Source organism: Apodemus sylvaticus, chromosome 7 (assembly GCF_947179515.1).
Source record: "Apodemus sylvaticus chromosome 7, mApoSyl1.1, whole genome shotgun sequence".
In the NCBI taxonomy this organism is placed as follows: Eukaryota; Metazoa; Chordata; class Mammalia; order Rodentia; family Muridae; genus Apodemus; species Apodemus sylvaticus.
In genome coordinates this window covers 677,950-693,842 of record NC_067478.1, presented here as the reverse complement: position 1 = coordinate 693,842, position 15,893 = coordinate 677,950, and the positions used below count along the sequence as shown (strand labels likewise).

Sequence of the window (15,893 nt, the reverse complement as noted above, 5' to 3'; positions counted from 1 at the left end):
ATATGAAATAGAGAATACTTTTAGTGATATTATCATAATAGTGGTAGGGCAGTATCTATAGTTTGATCTCTGAGATTATATATTGAATAATCATTGTTGTATTACTAATGACAGGGAAATGCCACTTGCAAACTTGGGGGGAGCTTAATGTTGGTAAGAGGCAGCATGGCAGGTGGGGTGTTTCTTATATATTTCACCACGTGAGCCCAAGAAGGAGCATTTTTGCCAACCACAGCAGACCTTTATATAAATGGTCTCTGTCCGCATCTGTCTGCCACTGTCTACTTTACGTGGATCTCAGCAGTAGCTCTCTGCTGGTAATTATAGATGTGTCCCCCTCCACTCTGGATGGAAGTGGTACAGGAAAAACCCCCTGCAGGTCTTTTGAAACCAGCTTGGCTAGGACTGCACTCTCAGTAGCCAGAGCAGGAAGTTGTAGTAGGCCTGATGTAGCATCCCTAAAATGTCCAGGGAGTTTTCAAAATGGTCAGTGCTGCTATAAGGGTTTTTCTGGTGGCTGATTAACTGGCTTAGCAGTTTTTTGTTTTGTTTTTGTTGTTGGTTGGTTGGTTGGTTGGTTGGTTGGTTGGTTTGGTTTTTGATTCTTTGTCCTCAAGACAGCCAGTGAGAGTCACTGCAGCTGGCAATTAGAAAGTCAGATTACCTCCTTTCCCCAGCATCTTTACTTGTTTACAGGAAGATGTGCTTAGGGAAAAAAAAACTTAAAGGATTTATCATTTACAGTGAGTTAAAGAGATTGTGCTCTAACAATGTTTAGCATATCTGTAGTGTCTCATTTGTCTACTTGTCTACTTGTGGGCACATTTAGCCAAGGTGTAAGGAGAGCGTGAATGTTAACTGGGTTCTTTAGGAAAAAAAAATATATCATGGTGCTCTTCATTGCTGCCTTACCAAATTATAAACTTCGAGGTTTAAAACAATACAGATATCTTGGTTAGTTTGCTTTTTGTCAACTTATACAAGCTAGAGTCATTGGGAAAGTGGAAATTCAGTTGAGAAAATGCTTCCACGAGAACGTTTTGTTAAGTAAGTCTGTGGGGCATTATTTTGATTAATGATTGATATGGGATACCCAACCCACTGTGGTCTGTGCCACCTCTGGGCAGGTGGTTCAGAGTAAGAAAGCAGGCTGAGCAAGCCGAAAGCAGCTTTCCAGCATAGCAGTGTGTCAGTTTCTGCCTTCAGGCTCCTCCTGTCTTGGCTTCCTTTGATGATGGACTGTAACTTATAAACTGGAGAAATCTTTTCTTCCTTAAGTTGCTTTTGGTCATGTTGTTTTATTCCAGTCATAGAAAGCAAACATAGCATATATTATCTAACAGCTAAGATATCAACAGGCTGATGGAAGAATTAATTTCCAGGCTCATTCACATTGTTGACTAAGTCTGGTTACTTGTGGTAGAGAAGCCAGTGTCAACATTTCTTTAGGCTATCAGCCTGAGATCAGTCTTAGTTTTAATGGCTCCTCTCTTGTCCTTGTACCCTAACTCCTGTACTTTAGGGGCCATCAGTTGTTGGTTAAGCCCTTCACAGGATAGGACTCTCTCCCCTTCTGCCACTTTCCAACTGGCTTTTCTTGCCTTCTACGTTTAGAGCTGACACGATCATATTGGGTCTACTCTTACCATCTGAGACTTAGTTCCTCCTTTTAGGGTAATTGAGTAACCTTAATTCCATCTTTAGAACAGTGCCTACATAATAGGAAATAATGTTAAGGGAGACACTTCCTTCAGATGCAAGTTACTAGCAGACCGAGTCTCGGCCTTGTTAGGAAACTACTAAAGTTCCTCTGGGATCAAATAGTATTTTATAAGAACATAATAGATGGAGAGGAGAAAATCTACAGTGGCTTTGAAGGCCCAGATGCTGTGTATGTAAAGTTCATATCTTCTGATGGTCATGAATTTATTGTAAAAAGAAAACATGCATTAACATCGGAATAATAAAGGCCATGTTGAGTGGCCCAGGTCAGCTTGCGGAGAATGAAACCAACAAGGTCAATTGTAGACAGATTCCCTCACAGGTGCTATCGAAAGTGTGCTTGTATTTTACCTACAAGGTCTGCTATACTAACAGCTCCACTGAAATTCCTGAATTCCCAATTGCACTGGAACTGCTGATGACCTCGAACTTCCTAGATTGTTAAAAAATAAACTAAATTATAATAAACTGTTAAGTTTTTTTCAGTATTTAAAAAAAAAGAATGTTAGGGGAACTTTAGAGTTCTGCCCACCATAGTTACTTTATAACTACTTTTTTTCCGTAAGACTATTATTTATTACATTTTGTCTATGGTTTAATTGTTTAAACTTTTAGTTGTAAAGATGACTGCCCCCCCAATAGCAGAATATAATCTACATATGCTGTCTTTTAAAAACTGATTCTGTGCTGCATTGTTAGAACTAGAGGCCCTTTACTTTTTCCTATATTCATAGTTTTATAAATATCAGAATTTTAAAAAATACCTATTTATTTATATTTTATGTGTATTGGTATTTTACCTAAAAACATGTCTGTGTGAAAGTATCAGATTCCTTGGAACTGGAGTTACAGCTGTAAGCTGCCATGTGGATGTTGGGAATTGAACCTGGGTCCTTTGGAAGAGCAGCCAGTGCTCTTAACTGCTGAACCATCATCTCTCCAGCCCCAATTTCAGAATTTTTAAGCAGTTAATTTTTTAACATTTATTGATTGATTGAGTGCAAATGCATGTCATGATGAGCATATCGAGGCCAGAGGACAACAACCAGACCGTGATTCTCTCCTTTCACCATGTGTGTCCCAGAGGTCAAACTTGGAGCATCAGGCTTAGTGACAGGTGCTTGAACAGCTGGGCCATCTCACCAGCCAAACAATTTCTTAATTGTCTAGAACAGTGATTCTCAACCAGTGTGTCACGAGCCCCCTGGGGTGTTGTGTATCAGATATTTACACTACAGTTCATAATAGTAGAAAATTAATTATGAAGTAGCAACAAAATAATTTTATGATTGGGGTCACCACAACATGAAGACCTATATTAAAGGGTTGCAGCATTACTAAGGTTGAAAACCAATGGCTTAGAACATCTGTCTTTAATAAATCAGAACATTGTTTTATGTAACCTTGATATTTTAGATGGTTTTACTCTTAAGAAATCACTCTGGTTTCTTACTTTGAATTGTACCTTTGTTATATTCTGATTTTAAGAATTTTTATAAAAAATATATAGCTTTGTATTTGTAAAAGTTCTATCCAGATAAGTTGGAAGACAGTATTTGGGGCCTTTCAATATTAAGCTTACTGTTAAATGAGAATAAGACTTTTTTTTTTTTAAACTCTAGGGTTAAAATGTCAGGTGTAGGAATTTTTTTCCTTTAGAAATATCATTATCAGAGTAATTATACAATCATTTAAACACAATTGGAGTTATATAAATAAATTAAAGCTTAGCTATGTAGTCTGTTACTGTTCTTATGTCTTAGTTACATATTCAGATGGTATATTTGAATTGGATATAACTTGATTCCAGTATTACTCTATCAAAATTTAATTGTTTAGGTATTTTCTGTGTGTAAAAAAATCAATGTCTTCTATTTAGTATTTCTTTATAACATTAATTGAATAACTTTTTTGGTCTTGGGAGTCCTATAAGGAAAATGTGCAGGTTTTCCTCATGTGTTAAAAGATGTTACTTTGGGGCTTAAATTGGCTCAGTGGGTAAGTGTTTGTTGTACAAGAGTGAAGACTTGGGTTCAGATCCCAATAACCCATGAAAAGTCGCATAGAGTAGTATATGTGTGTAATCCCAAAGCTTCTTCAATAGAATGGGAGGCAGAGATAGGAGACCCCCTAGACCAGTTAACTGGCATGTGGAGGAGACCCTGCCCTCAACAAGATGTGAACAAGGACTGACATTTGAGTTAGCCTCTTACCTATACATGAAGGCTGTGGCACAAATGTAACTACACATAAGAGTTTTAAAAGGTGTATAGTAAAGACAAAAGGCTCCTCTAGCTGCAGGAGGATCACAAATTCAAGATCAGCTTGGCCTGAACAGCAGATTATCTCAGAGCAGAAGTTACCATTCCTGTATGTCAGCTTCTATCACCCACAACAATGTTTGTGTGACTCTCACTGTTCTGTGAGGTAGATGTGAGCATTGTCACCCCAGGCTTAATTAAGAGTACAGAAGCCTTTTCCTTGTGCCTAGCAGCTTTTACACATTGTTTCATTTAATCTGTAAACAAGATTGGTATCCTGTATCACCAGATTCACCAACCTACCATTATTTTCTTGACAGTATTTTCCCCTGTCTAAAATGATTGAATTACTTCCCTGTGTAGTGTTCACTTTCCACTAGAAAGTAAGCTCTGCGATCAGGGGACTTTTCAGATAAGCCCGGCACTAAGTATATATTCATAACTGAGCCAGCCCTGGGAAGCTAGTAACTAGCAAAGACCATCTGTATTTTGTTGTTGTCATTGTTGTTGCTCATCTCCAAGCCTTTTCAGGATAACTACTTCTACAGTAATGATCTCCAGCATTGTTGAAGTCTTTTGATTGTGCTATCTTAGGTCATTGCTGTGATGAAACACTGTAAGCAAAAGCAATTTGGGGAGGAAGGGATTTATTTCATTCACAGTTTCATAAAGCAGTTCATCTTTAAAAGCGGTGAGGGCAGTAACTCAAGTAGTATAGGAAGCTGGAGGCAAGAGGTGATTCAGAGGCTGGAGCACTGATGCCTGCTGGCTGTGTTAAATCATTAGGACCAAAACCATTTGGCTTACACTTCCAGATCATAATCCATCATTGGAGGAAGTCAGGACAGGAACTCAGGCAGGGATGGAAGCAGGAGGCAGGACCTGATGCAGAGGCCATGAAGAGTGCTACTTCCTCGGTTGCTCCCCTGGCTTGCTCAGCCTACTTTCTTATAGAATTGATGGGCTTAGTTCCTCCCCCATCCGTCACTACAGCCCTGCAGCCAGATCTTATGGAGGCATTTTCTCAATTGAAGTTCCCTCTTTTCAGATAACTCTAGATTATGTCAAGTTGAATAAAACTAGCCAGCACGGATGCCATTGATCAGTTTTATAAGTTTTGATTTCCTGTGGAAATAAAGCCTGCAAGCCTGCTTTGAATGACTGATTGTGGATGGTTGCTTTGCTAGTACTGGCTGAAATAAATAGTTCATTGTTGGTTTTCTTCATACTAAAGCAGCATAGGTAATGAGCCATATCCTCTCACTGTGCTTGTTTAAAAGTCAAGTGAAAGGCTGGAGAGATGGCTCAGTGGGTAAGAGCACTGACTGCTCTTCCAGAGGTCCCGAGTTCAATTCCCAGCAACCACATAGTGGTTCACAACCATCTATAATGTTATTGGATGCCCTCTTCTGGTGTGTCTAAAGACAGCTTCAGTGTACTTATATATAATAATTAAATACATCTTTAAAAAAAAAAAGTCAGGTGAGGAGAGCTTCATCGTTAATTGATGTGAACCTTATAAGAAAAAATTTGTGGAGTATCATAGGACACTCAGAGTGAGAGACGAGATGTTCAGTGATAGCACTGACCACACATGAAAGCATTTCACATGGCCTTTTCAAGTTCTAAGTTTTCTTTCAAGTTATAAGTTTGCTTATGCCTCAGAGAATGCAGTAAGACTTTTGTTCCATAGCATATGTGTTTAAAAGCTTGAAAGACTTCTGGCATGGATGGACTCTAAATCATGAGGTTTTTCAAAATGCTGTCGTTGTTTAGAGAGAACATGTTTTTCAAAAAACTTTATAGAGACATCTATTTTTCAGGTTTACTCAAAATTTCTTTTGTGTTATATGTTTTATTACCTGTCTTCGAGTCCCCAAGCTGGTATAATGCTTAACATGTAATTTTTAAATGAACATTACTCAGTAAATGTTACACTGGAATATATATAGCTTATATACACATAAAATACTTTCTGCAGATGGGAGCTCAAGTTGAGGGAGGCAAGCAGGATCTTACTGTGAGGCTCAGGCTGGGCTTGAATGCAGTGATATTCTTGCCTCAGCCTCCATGTGTTAGAATCACAGGCATCTGCCACCTTCCCCTCGCTCTGGAAGACCATTGTCTCGGACCTAGTTAAAGGTAACTACTTGTGCTGGCTAGTTTTATGTCAATTCAGCACAAGCTAGAGTGACTTGGAGAGAGGAACTTTCAATTAAGAAAATGCTTCCCTGAGTTTGGCCTGTCATCAAGTCTGTAGTGCATTTTCTTAATTAGTAATTGATGTGGGAAGGCCTGTCCCCTTGTATGTGGTGCCACCTCTGGGTTGGTGGTCCTGAGTGCTGTAAGAAACTAGGCTGGGCAAGGTAGGAAGGAAGATGCCTGCATGGCCTCTGTATCAGCATCTACCTCTAGGTTCCTGCCGGGTTTGAGTTCCTGCCTTGTTTGAGTTCCTGCCTTGACTTCCATGTACAATGGACTACAAGCTGTAAAATGAAATAAATTCTTTCTTCAAGTTGTTTTTGGTCCTGGTTATTTCATCAGAGCAATAGAAACCAGAACTCAGATTATTTCCTATGATGAAATAGTCAGGATGTCCTTTGTTTTGCTTCAGGACTTACATTTTCTTTTTGTCGTATTTCTTTTTATTATAAATATTTATTGAATATTGACATTTAGTTCACATGGCCAATGGCACATATTTAAAATATACAGTTTGGAAAACATGGAGATTTTTATACTATCACCACTACTGGTATTAAGATACAGAACACATCCTCTACCCCACAACATTTTCTTGTGTACACAATTTCCCATTTTTTCCCTCCTCAGCACAAGTTAAACACACAAGTACTGTCCTGGTGGGACATGACTCTAGTACTCTGGGTAGTTACTCAGTAGGTAGAAGTACATTCATGAATGTTTGTGCAAGATTAATTGTTGTGGAAAATATTATTTGGAGGTTTCTTCCCTACCTTAGATCATTTAGTTTCCAAATAAAAGACACAGAACCTTTATACTTATAATAAGCCTTAAAGCCCCAGAGCTGGGCAGATAATCAGCACTCTGTGCTATTCTGTCTACTTCCCTGTCAATAATTCCCAGATATCACTTGCCATGTTCTGCCTGGGCTGCTCCTGTTCCAGCAGGCCAGCCCTCAGGGCCATGAGCTCAGGATCCACCTACCTACCCTGTGGCACCTTTCTTCTCTTCCTCCCTCTCTCTGTGGTCTCTGCCTTAGACCTCAGACCTGGGGACTGAACTATTCTGCCCAGCTCCAGGCTGTAGACATCTTTATTCAACCAACAGTTTTAAATTAAGGAGCAAGGTTTGTATAACAAAAGCTGGCGTATGTGAGAATTCCCTCATTCTTGAGGCAACTAGACCTTGGAATAAAAAATTTAGCATTATAATGCATAGCAACAGACCAAACCTCAACAGTTGTTCATAGGGTCTTCATTACTAATATAACTCTGAAGCCAAAAAACCAGCTCAAATACCTGTCAACAAGGGATGAAGAAATGCCGTATGTCTGTTTAATGGAATATATATGGTAATAAAAGGAAGTGAACTCCTGAATATTATAATTTGAAACAGATTTACCTTTGTTGTATAATATTTTGCTTGATATTAATTTTCATTCTGTTAACATGCTCGTTAAAATGAAGAAATATATTCTATTCATCTATTCTAATAGTAACAATTTAGTTACTATTAAATGATAAATGAATGTTAGCTATATTTGAGTAGTCAATGATTGGCTATTTCTCAGAAAACTCAGTCAGAAGCAGTTAAGCATAAAAATTCTGCTAAAGGACACATTTTTATAATACCAGATAACATTCTAGGTAAGTAGGAAATGATGTCAGTGATGGCGATGTGGATTTGTGTAAGACTTTTCAGAAAAAATGAGGCAGAATCATGGGAGTAGAAAAGCTAAGTAGGAAGAAAAGGGTAGGCCTGAGATTTCTGTCACACACAGCTTTGGGGTCTGGTAAATCAGCAGTAAAAATTAGGGGCTTTTGGGCGTGTGTGTGTGTGAGTGTCTGAGGACTCTTGAACTCTGCCTGCATGGCAGCAGCCTCACTTCTCCAGTTAAGGTTTACGTCATCTGCAATGTCTGCTCACCTTTTTACCTCCTGTTTGTTAATTCTTCATATTCTTGAATTAGTCCTTAACTGTGCTGAATTGTTTGGCAGGGCCTTGTGCAGACAAGGCAAGTACTCGTTTGCTGAACTCTATCCCTAATCCTTTACATAACATCTTATTTGCCATGTAATGAGCTTAATAACATCTTATTTACCATGTAATGAGCTTATTAACATCTTATTTACTGTGTAAATTCATAAGGCTAATGAACTTAGGAGAACCACCTATTTAGATGTAGGAAATTATGCTACACTAAAACCCTGTTGTAATAGTTTTTTGTCTTGATTTTATTTGACTTATTTATGTCTGCCATTTTTTTTTTTAGGCATATTACACCTGAAAAGTTTTATGTGGAAGCTTGTGATGATGGGGCAGATGATGTACTCATCATTGACCGAGTATCTACAGAGGTCACCCTTGCAGGTATGTCTAGCTAGTTTCAGAGCATTCCAGAAAGATATAGTGCTGAGATCGTGGTGATTAAGACTGTCAGTAGTGCATCAGTATGACACTCTTTGAGTGTCTTATTAGAACTCTTAGTTCTTGCAGCCTCAGTTAATTTTAGGGGGAGGTGTTTTTTGAGAAAGGATTTTGCTATATAGTCCAGGCTGTCCTAAGATCATTATGTAGCTTAGGCTGACCCAGAACTCTGGATCCCCTGCATCTACCTCCCACGTGCTGAGACTGGAGGTACATGTCTCCATGTCTAGGCCAGAATTATTCCTTTTTATTTGTATTATGATAGGTTTGATTTCAATATATAAACTCATTTCTAGAGCAAACATTTGAGTGAGTGTGGAGATGTTTTTGCTGTGTCAGGAGCTTTTACAGCTGCTTTTGGTTTTGTTTTGAGAAGTTTGATAACTAAAACTTGTAAGTATTGCAAGCAATGTTTATTTTTTAATCTAATTTTATTGTATGCTTCTCTTGGGTGTGAAAAATATTTTTGCTCAGTTATATTTGTGGAACAATCTGAGTTATGAAGATATTAAAGCTAGTTTTGATAACAATGTGCCAGATAATAGCATATTAGAAACTCTTATTTCATTTATTAAACACTAAGTAATACCATATTAGAATTTCATATTTCATTGGTTTAGTGCAAGTATACTCACATTAGAATGTTGTATTTTATTGATTTAACATTTCCAGTTCACTTCTAGGCAGTTATGTTTCTTTCTTTCTTTTTTTAAGATTTATTTATCTTATTTAATAGAATATACTGTAGCTATCTTCAGACACACCAGAAGAGGGCATCGGATCCCATTACAGATGGTTGTGAGTCACCATGTGGTTGCTGGGAATTGAACTCAGACTTCTGGAAGAGTAGTCTGTGCTCTTAACCACTGAGCCACTTGTTTTGGAACTTGCTCTATACACTAGGCTGGCCTTGAACTCACAAAGAACCTCCTCTGCCTCCTGAGTACTAGGATTAAAGGTGTGCACCACTACAACCTGACTGAAGGTCCACTCTTTTAATACTAGCACTTGTGAGGCAAGGCAGGCTGATCTCTGTGCATTCAAGGTCCTCCTGGTCTACATAATAAATTCTAGGCCAGCCAGGGTTACCTATTGAGACTGTTTTGAATAATGACATGGAGACCTTTATTAATCAGCTTCTGGTGCTATAACTGAGCCGATTCTGAGCCATTTTAACCCAACAGTGTTGGCCTGGCATCTCCTTCTTCTGCATCCTGATGGTGACTCCCAGGCTCCATCTCACCATTTGAGACCCTTTCACTTCTCTGGGCATGGAAATTGGAAGTTGCTAAGGCAGGAGATGCTTAACAATACCAAATCTGGCTGTAATCAGATCTCTGCCAATTCAGAAATCAGCATTTGAATAATACAGGGATAATCTTTACACAGTGTACGGAAAACATTACTCCAACAGAGACCCTATCTCAAAAGATTTGAATAGCCAGAGTATGTATTTAGTAATAATGTTTCAACGGGTAAAGTAAAATATAAAAATATTTTCAATAGATTAATAAAGTGTAAGAAAAATATAAATAAACTTACCATATGTATGGGTATCTGGTTATTTCTATAAGCACCTTAGTTTTTCTTTGACAAACGCCATTAGAGCTCTGTTTTAGGTTGATAATCAACATGTTCTGTCTGTTTCTTGCTTAATAGTTTCTCTTGTAGGTAGCTGATTAATTTTCCCTCTTCTTAATATACTTCCAGAGATATATTGTACCACTCAGCACTATTACTCCTTTACTCACTAGCAATATGAGCTCCTGCTTTGTCAGTGTTTTAGTAAAGTGTACTGTCAGTTATTTTTGTACTAACAGTGACTTTACTTGTACGTTGAGATTACAACTCCATTTTAGTATCTGTCTTGTTATGGTCAAGACAGATTTGATGTAACGTTATAGTAGTACTAACAGTTCTTGATGGAGGGAAATAACCTTGATGCAGAGTCAGTGATGGTGAGGGGCTAATTCACTGGCTGTTTCTCAGCCAAGTTTCTCTTTACCAATAGCCATGCAGACTGTGGCCATAGAAAATAGATGGTTTTTCTTCCATGGTAAACTAACATATATCCTGAGAATTGCCACAGTTTTATTGGTACTTTGCTGTGGTCGGTAACTCTTACCACCTTACCAGTAGTTTGCCAAATGATCTCAGCATATTCAGAACAAGATATCCTCTTGAGCTCTTCATTGCTCAGCACTCTTCTTCTTCTCTTTTTCTTCGTCCGTGGGTACAATCCTGCTATGTGACCTAGGCTTTTCATGAACTTGACGTATAACTCATTCATAGTTTTCATACTGGGTAATTATAGAATATCACTGTTAAATCAGTTGAGTTATTGAGCACAAACATAAATAAATCCTGACCATTTTTAGTACTTTATTTAGAATTAGTTATTTAAAATAAGAGAATTACTGCTATCACTGAATTTAAGGACCAGGACTGGGCTGGAGAGATGGCTCAGTGGTTAAGAGCACTGACTGTTCTTCCGAAGGTCCTGAGTTCAATTCCTAGCAACCACATGGTGGCTCATAACCATCTGTAATGAGATCTGATGCCCTCTTCTGGTGTGTCTGAGGACAGCTACAGTGTACTTACATATAACAATAAATAAATCTTTGGACCAGAGCGAATAGAGGTCCTGAGTTCAAATCCCAGCAACCACATGATAGCTCACAACCATCTGTACAACTACAGTGTACTCATATACATACATAAAATAAATATTTTTTTTTAAAAAAGGACCAGGACTTGTGTTTACAGTAGTGAGATTCTGATTGATAATAAGTTGAAAAAAAATTGGGGAAAAAAAAAGCTTAATAAAATAAAGTTTTTCAGCAACATACTTTGGAGAACTTTGTGTTAGAGAGTGACTACTTTCTTTCACTGTCCCTCATAGTTCTATTCTTACATGAGTGCATGAGAAATTGATAGTTGTTTTTTAATTTGAGTCAGCTAAAATTTTTTTGAGATGGAATTTTCCCACCTGCCTTTAGGCATTATTTTCTAAACAAAATTACTACAAAATATGTTCTGTGAAACTTATTGGCTGAAAGTTGGTTTTTTTTTGTTTCTTTTTTTTGTTTTTTTTTTGGGGGGGTGGGTTTGTTGTTGTTGTTGTTGTTGTTGTTGTTTGGTTTTTCCCGAGACAAGGTTTCTCAGTGTAGCCCTGGCTGTCCTGGAACTCACTCTGTAGACCAGCCTGGCCTCAAACTCAGAAGTCCTCCTGCTTCTGCCTCTTAATTGCTGGGATTAAAGGTGTGTGCCACCACTGCCCGGCTGGCTGAAAGTTTTAACAATTCTGAAATGGGTTCTCTAAGGTAAAATTTATTGGAAAAAAAATCCCTTTGTGCCTGCCTGTGCACACTGTTGCTAGACACAGGAGGAGGAAGCTCTTGCTTCCTTTCTTCACTTGACTCTCAGACATTGGTGGGTAGCTCTGCTTCTATGTGAGGATGAGACTCTTGTCTCAAGTCCTTATTTCTACTTACTATTTTATTTTATTGTTTTATTTTATTTTATTATTTTTGGTTTTTTTGAGACAGGGTTTCTCTGTATAGCCCTGGCTGTCCTGGAACTCACGTCTGGCCTCAAACTCAGAAATTTGTCTGCCTCTGCCTCCCAGAGTGCTGGGATTGCAGGTGTCTGCCACCACCACCCGGCTCTACTTACTCTTAAAGGGATTGATAATGCTCAGTCTCTGGCAACATTAGAAATTACCTACAGCTTGATGAGGAAATTCAAGTATGTTGTTTTTGATACCATCTTCTTTTAATACTTCTTTATTTTATGTTCTTAAAAAAATGGAGGTCAGATATTAATGAAAAAATGCTAGTTTTGTTTTTAGAATTGTTTAAATTGATTTACTTGAAGTTGCTTAACTAGATTTCTATTTTGTTGGTGAGCTTTTCTATTCTTTTTTTTAAGTCAAAAAAGATGTTCCCCCTTCTGCTGTTACAAGACCAATATTTGGGATAATGGGCACAATCCATCTGGTGGCAGGTAAGAGAAAATAAACCCTGATGAGCAAAGAGAGTAAATGAATAACATTAGATAATGAAAAAGTCTTCTTCCTGTCATTCTTTAGCTAAATCTCTAGGTTAAGTATTTGTCCTTAGTTTTTAAAAAATAATATTCTCTAAAGAGTTAAATTTATATAGTAGCATTCTTTTTAAAGAAAGGTTTCATGTTTGATTTTATTCTACAGTTGAAAGCTCATAAATTTTTATAAATTCTGAGAACATTAATGTTTGTTTGTTAGTTTGTTTGTTTGAGACAGGGTTTCTCTATATAGTTGTGGCTATTCTGGAAGTTGCTATATAGATCATGCTGATCTGGAACTCAGAGATCTTCCTACCTCTGCCCTGCAAGTGCTGGAAGCAAAAGCATGTACCACCATGCCTGGCCCATTTAAAAAATTATAATGCATTGATTTATAAGAGTATGCCAACACTTCAGCCTTATACTGAAATGACAGCACAGCATATGTTTTACACAGTAATATTTGGTATGCGTTATTAAGAAGGTATTTGTTTGAGACATGGTCTTAATCTATAGCTATAGCTGGGTTTGAACTCACTCTATATTCAAGGCTGGCCTCCAACTCACTGTCCTACCTCTGCCTCCCAAGTGCTAGGATTATAGGCATGCTCAATAAGGTGCATTTCCATTTGAATTTCATTTTACTGAACTTTTAAAAAGTTTTTTTTTTTTTAAATTTCAGTCACAATGTTAGGTGCTGGTTACAGAAGATTTCAAATGCTCCTTTTCTTTTTGTAGTTCACAATCTAATGATGGAGGTATATAAGTAATAAAATACTGTAGCACAGTATGACAACTTCTAGGAAAGATTTATATATAGTAAAACCTCTGGACAGGGCAGTTGGAGGTAGAACATGGAACCCATAGATCATAAAAATTAATATGAGAGCTGGGATTATAGGTTGGTGGTAGTGCTTGCCTACCATGTGCACGACTCCAGCTTCTGTTTTCTTTCTCACACAAGGAAGCGTGTGGGAACTGTGTTTAATGATCAGGGTAAAGATTGGTGTAGTGTGCATGGGCTGTTGTGATGCTGATGTCTAACTGCTGCTCCTTTGGAGGTTCACAGTATCTAGGTAGGTGTTCTGCCCCAGCACACGTGTGCATCATTTAGAGTTACGAGGAGAAGGGAATGGTGTAGAGAATTCTGGTGTTTCAAGGTACAAACTTGGAAAACAACGATAAGCAGCAACCTGTGTGCCTTGAGCGTGACAGGAGAGAAAAAATATTTTCTCTCTACTCTACCAGTTAAGCTCAATTGTTTGGCTGTCAAAAGGTTTGCTTTTATCTTCTTGAAAAAAATATTGATTGTCCTTTTAATAGGATTTTTTTCCTAAATGTATATTACTCTTTCTATTCACAAGTTTTAAGAATGCTTTAAAAAATGGGCCTTTTATTGGAGGCGCTCAATGAAGTTTTATTTTTCCAGGCTGTAAAGTTTACATCTAAGGGCTGTTAATTTGTGTTTTCTGTCTGTTGTTTTTGTGATATGCTAGGACTCAGACCCAAGGTCTCACTCATGCTGAGCTAGCTGTAGGCTCTATCACTGGCCTTAGGCCCCAGCTCCATTCTGTATTTTCTTTTAAACATTTGGCCTTTTCTTTTTTTCCCTTAGGTAATTATCTTGTTGTCATTACCAAAAAGATGAAAGTAGGTGAATTTTTTAATCATGCAATCTGGAAAGCCACAGATTTTGATGTTCTTTCTTATAAGAAGACAATGTTGCACTTAACTGATATTCAGGTAAGACTTTAGTAGTTTTTAATTGCAAAGCTCAAAAATCCCATACAGTAAGGGGTTGTAATATGTAGGTGGATTTTTTTATAAGCCTAGTTGTTAAATAATTTATAAATAAAGTTGTTTTACTACGTTTCTACCTATCCATGAAAACATTCTTTAAGGGACTGGAGAGATGACTCCGTGGTTGAGAGCACTGAATGCTCTCCCAGAGGACTCTGGGTCCAGTTCTCAGCACCCACATGGTGGCTCACAACTGACCAGGCCCAAGGGATCTGACACCTTACTCAAACACACGTGTACATAAAACATCAAGGCACATTTTTTAGAAAAATGATTAAAAAAGCAATTTTCAAAAGTTTATATATTTTGTTGGTTTTATTTTTAAGTAATGAAAAATTTAAATTATGAAGTTCTTACAGAGAAAAAAAGGACAAATAGAATGCCCCCAAACTTCATACTTGCTGGGTGGTGATGATGTGCGCCTTTAATCCCAGCACTTGGAAGGCAGAGGCAGACAGATCTCGGAGTTGGAGGCCAGCCTGATCTACAGAGCGAATTATAGGACAGCCAGGGCTACACAGAGAAACCCTTGTCTTGAAAATCCAAAAATAAATAAAAATAAAAGAACTTAATACTTGGCCCTAGATGAATATTCACTATAGAAAAATAAAATATTAGATGCTTTTGTAATTGTTTTCCATTTCTTTTTTATTCTAGAAGAAAGTTTTCTTCACTGTTAATCCCATGGGACACACACACACACACACACACACACGAGAGAGAGAGAGAGAGAGAGAGAGAGAGAGAGAGAGAGAGAGAGAGACGGACGGACAGGGAGGGAGGGAGGGAGAGGGAGGGAGGGAGGGAGGGAGAAAGAGAGTATGTGTGTGCACAGAACATGTATGTCTAGTTTCACATACTCCTCTCTTTGCTCATTTTGTTTGTCCACAGATTTCAGTTACTTGGTTTAGTTAACACTACACCCCTAACAACACAGTAAATGTTAGTGATCATGGGGTATTAACTGAGCAAACATGAAAGTGTGAAAGTGTAAACCATCAAAAACTATAACTCTGAAAGTGATTAGAAATTGGACGTAATGCTGCAGCCATGGAGTAGCTTGACTGAGGGAACATAGCAGTCACCAGTCTAGAGACTGGATACAAAGCCAGAGGTTTAGTTACCCAGTCAACATTACAATGGAGTGGCTGTGACAGAAAGGCAAGGCACGTGATAACTGCAACACACTTTCTGTTAAAGAAACTGCCCGAGTATTATGGCATTCAGAGTGCAAAGGGTAAAGTGCCAAAACTCCTTTAGACTTAGAAGAGTCGATAACATTTACCAATGTCAGAGTAGATAGTCTCAATCATAAATTATATGACAAGGAGCAGCAGGCAGGCACTGCTCAAGTTTCTTGATAAGATTTTTTGAAGTAAAATGTTTTTAGTTTTTATGTTTCTGATAGTTTGAGTTAAACCTGAACCCAGCAGTACC

At 37.9% G+C, this 15,893-nt stretch overlaps 1 protein-coding gene and 1 pseudogene across 1 annotated transcript in view; both read left to right on the top strand.

Annotated features, from left to right (window-relative positions):
- Sacm1l (SAC1 like phosphatidylinositide phosphatase) overlaps window positions 1–15,893 on the top strand; it is a 65,422-nt gene that overhangs the window by 9,013 nt on the left and 40,516 nt on the right. Inside the window, exons 2-4 of the mRNA XM_052186867.1 lie at window positions 8,458–8,555; window positions 12,543–12,617; window positions 14,272–14,399. Coding sequence (XP_052042827.1) covers window positions 8,458–8,555; window positions 12,543–12,617; window positions 14,272–14,399 — 301 coding nt within the window. The remainder of the gene's footprint in view (window positions 1–8,457; window positions 8,556–12,542; window positions 12,618–14,271; window positions 14,400–15,893) is intronic.
- LOC127689477 (elongin-C-like) lies at window positions 1,755–2,167 on the top strand (annotated as a pseudogene).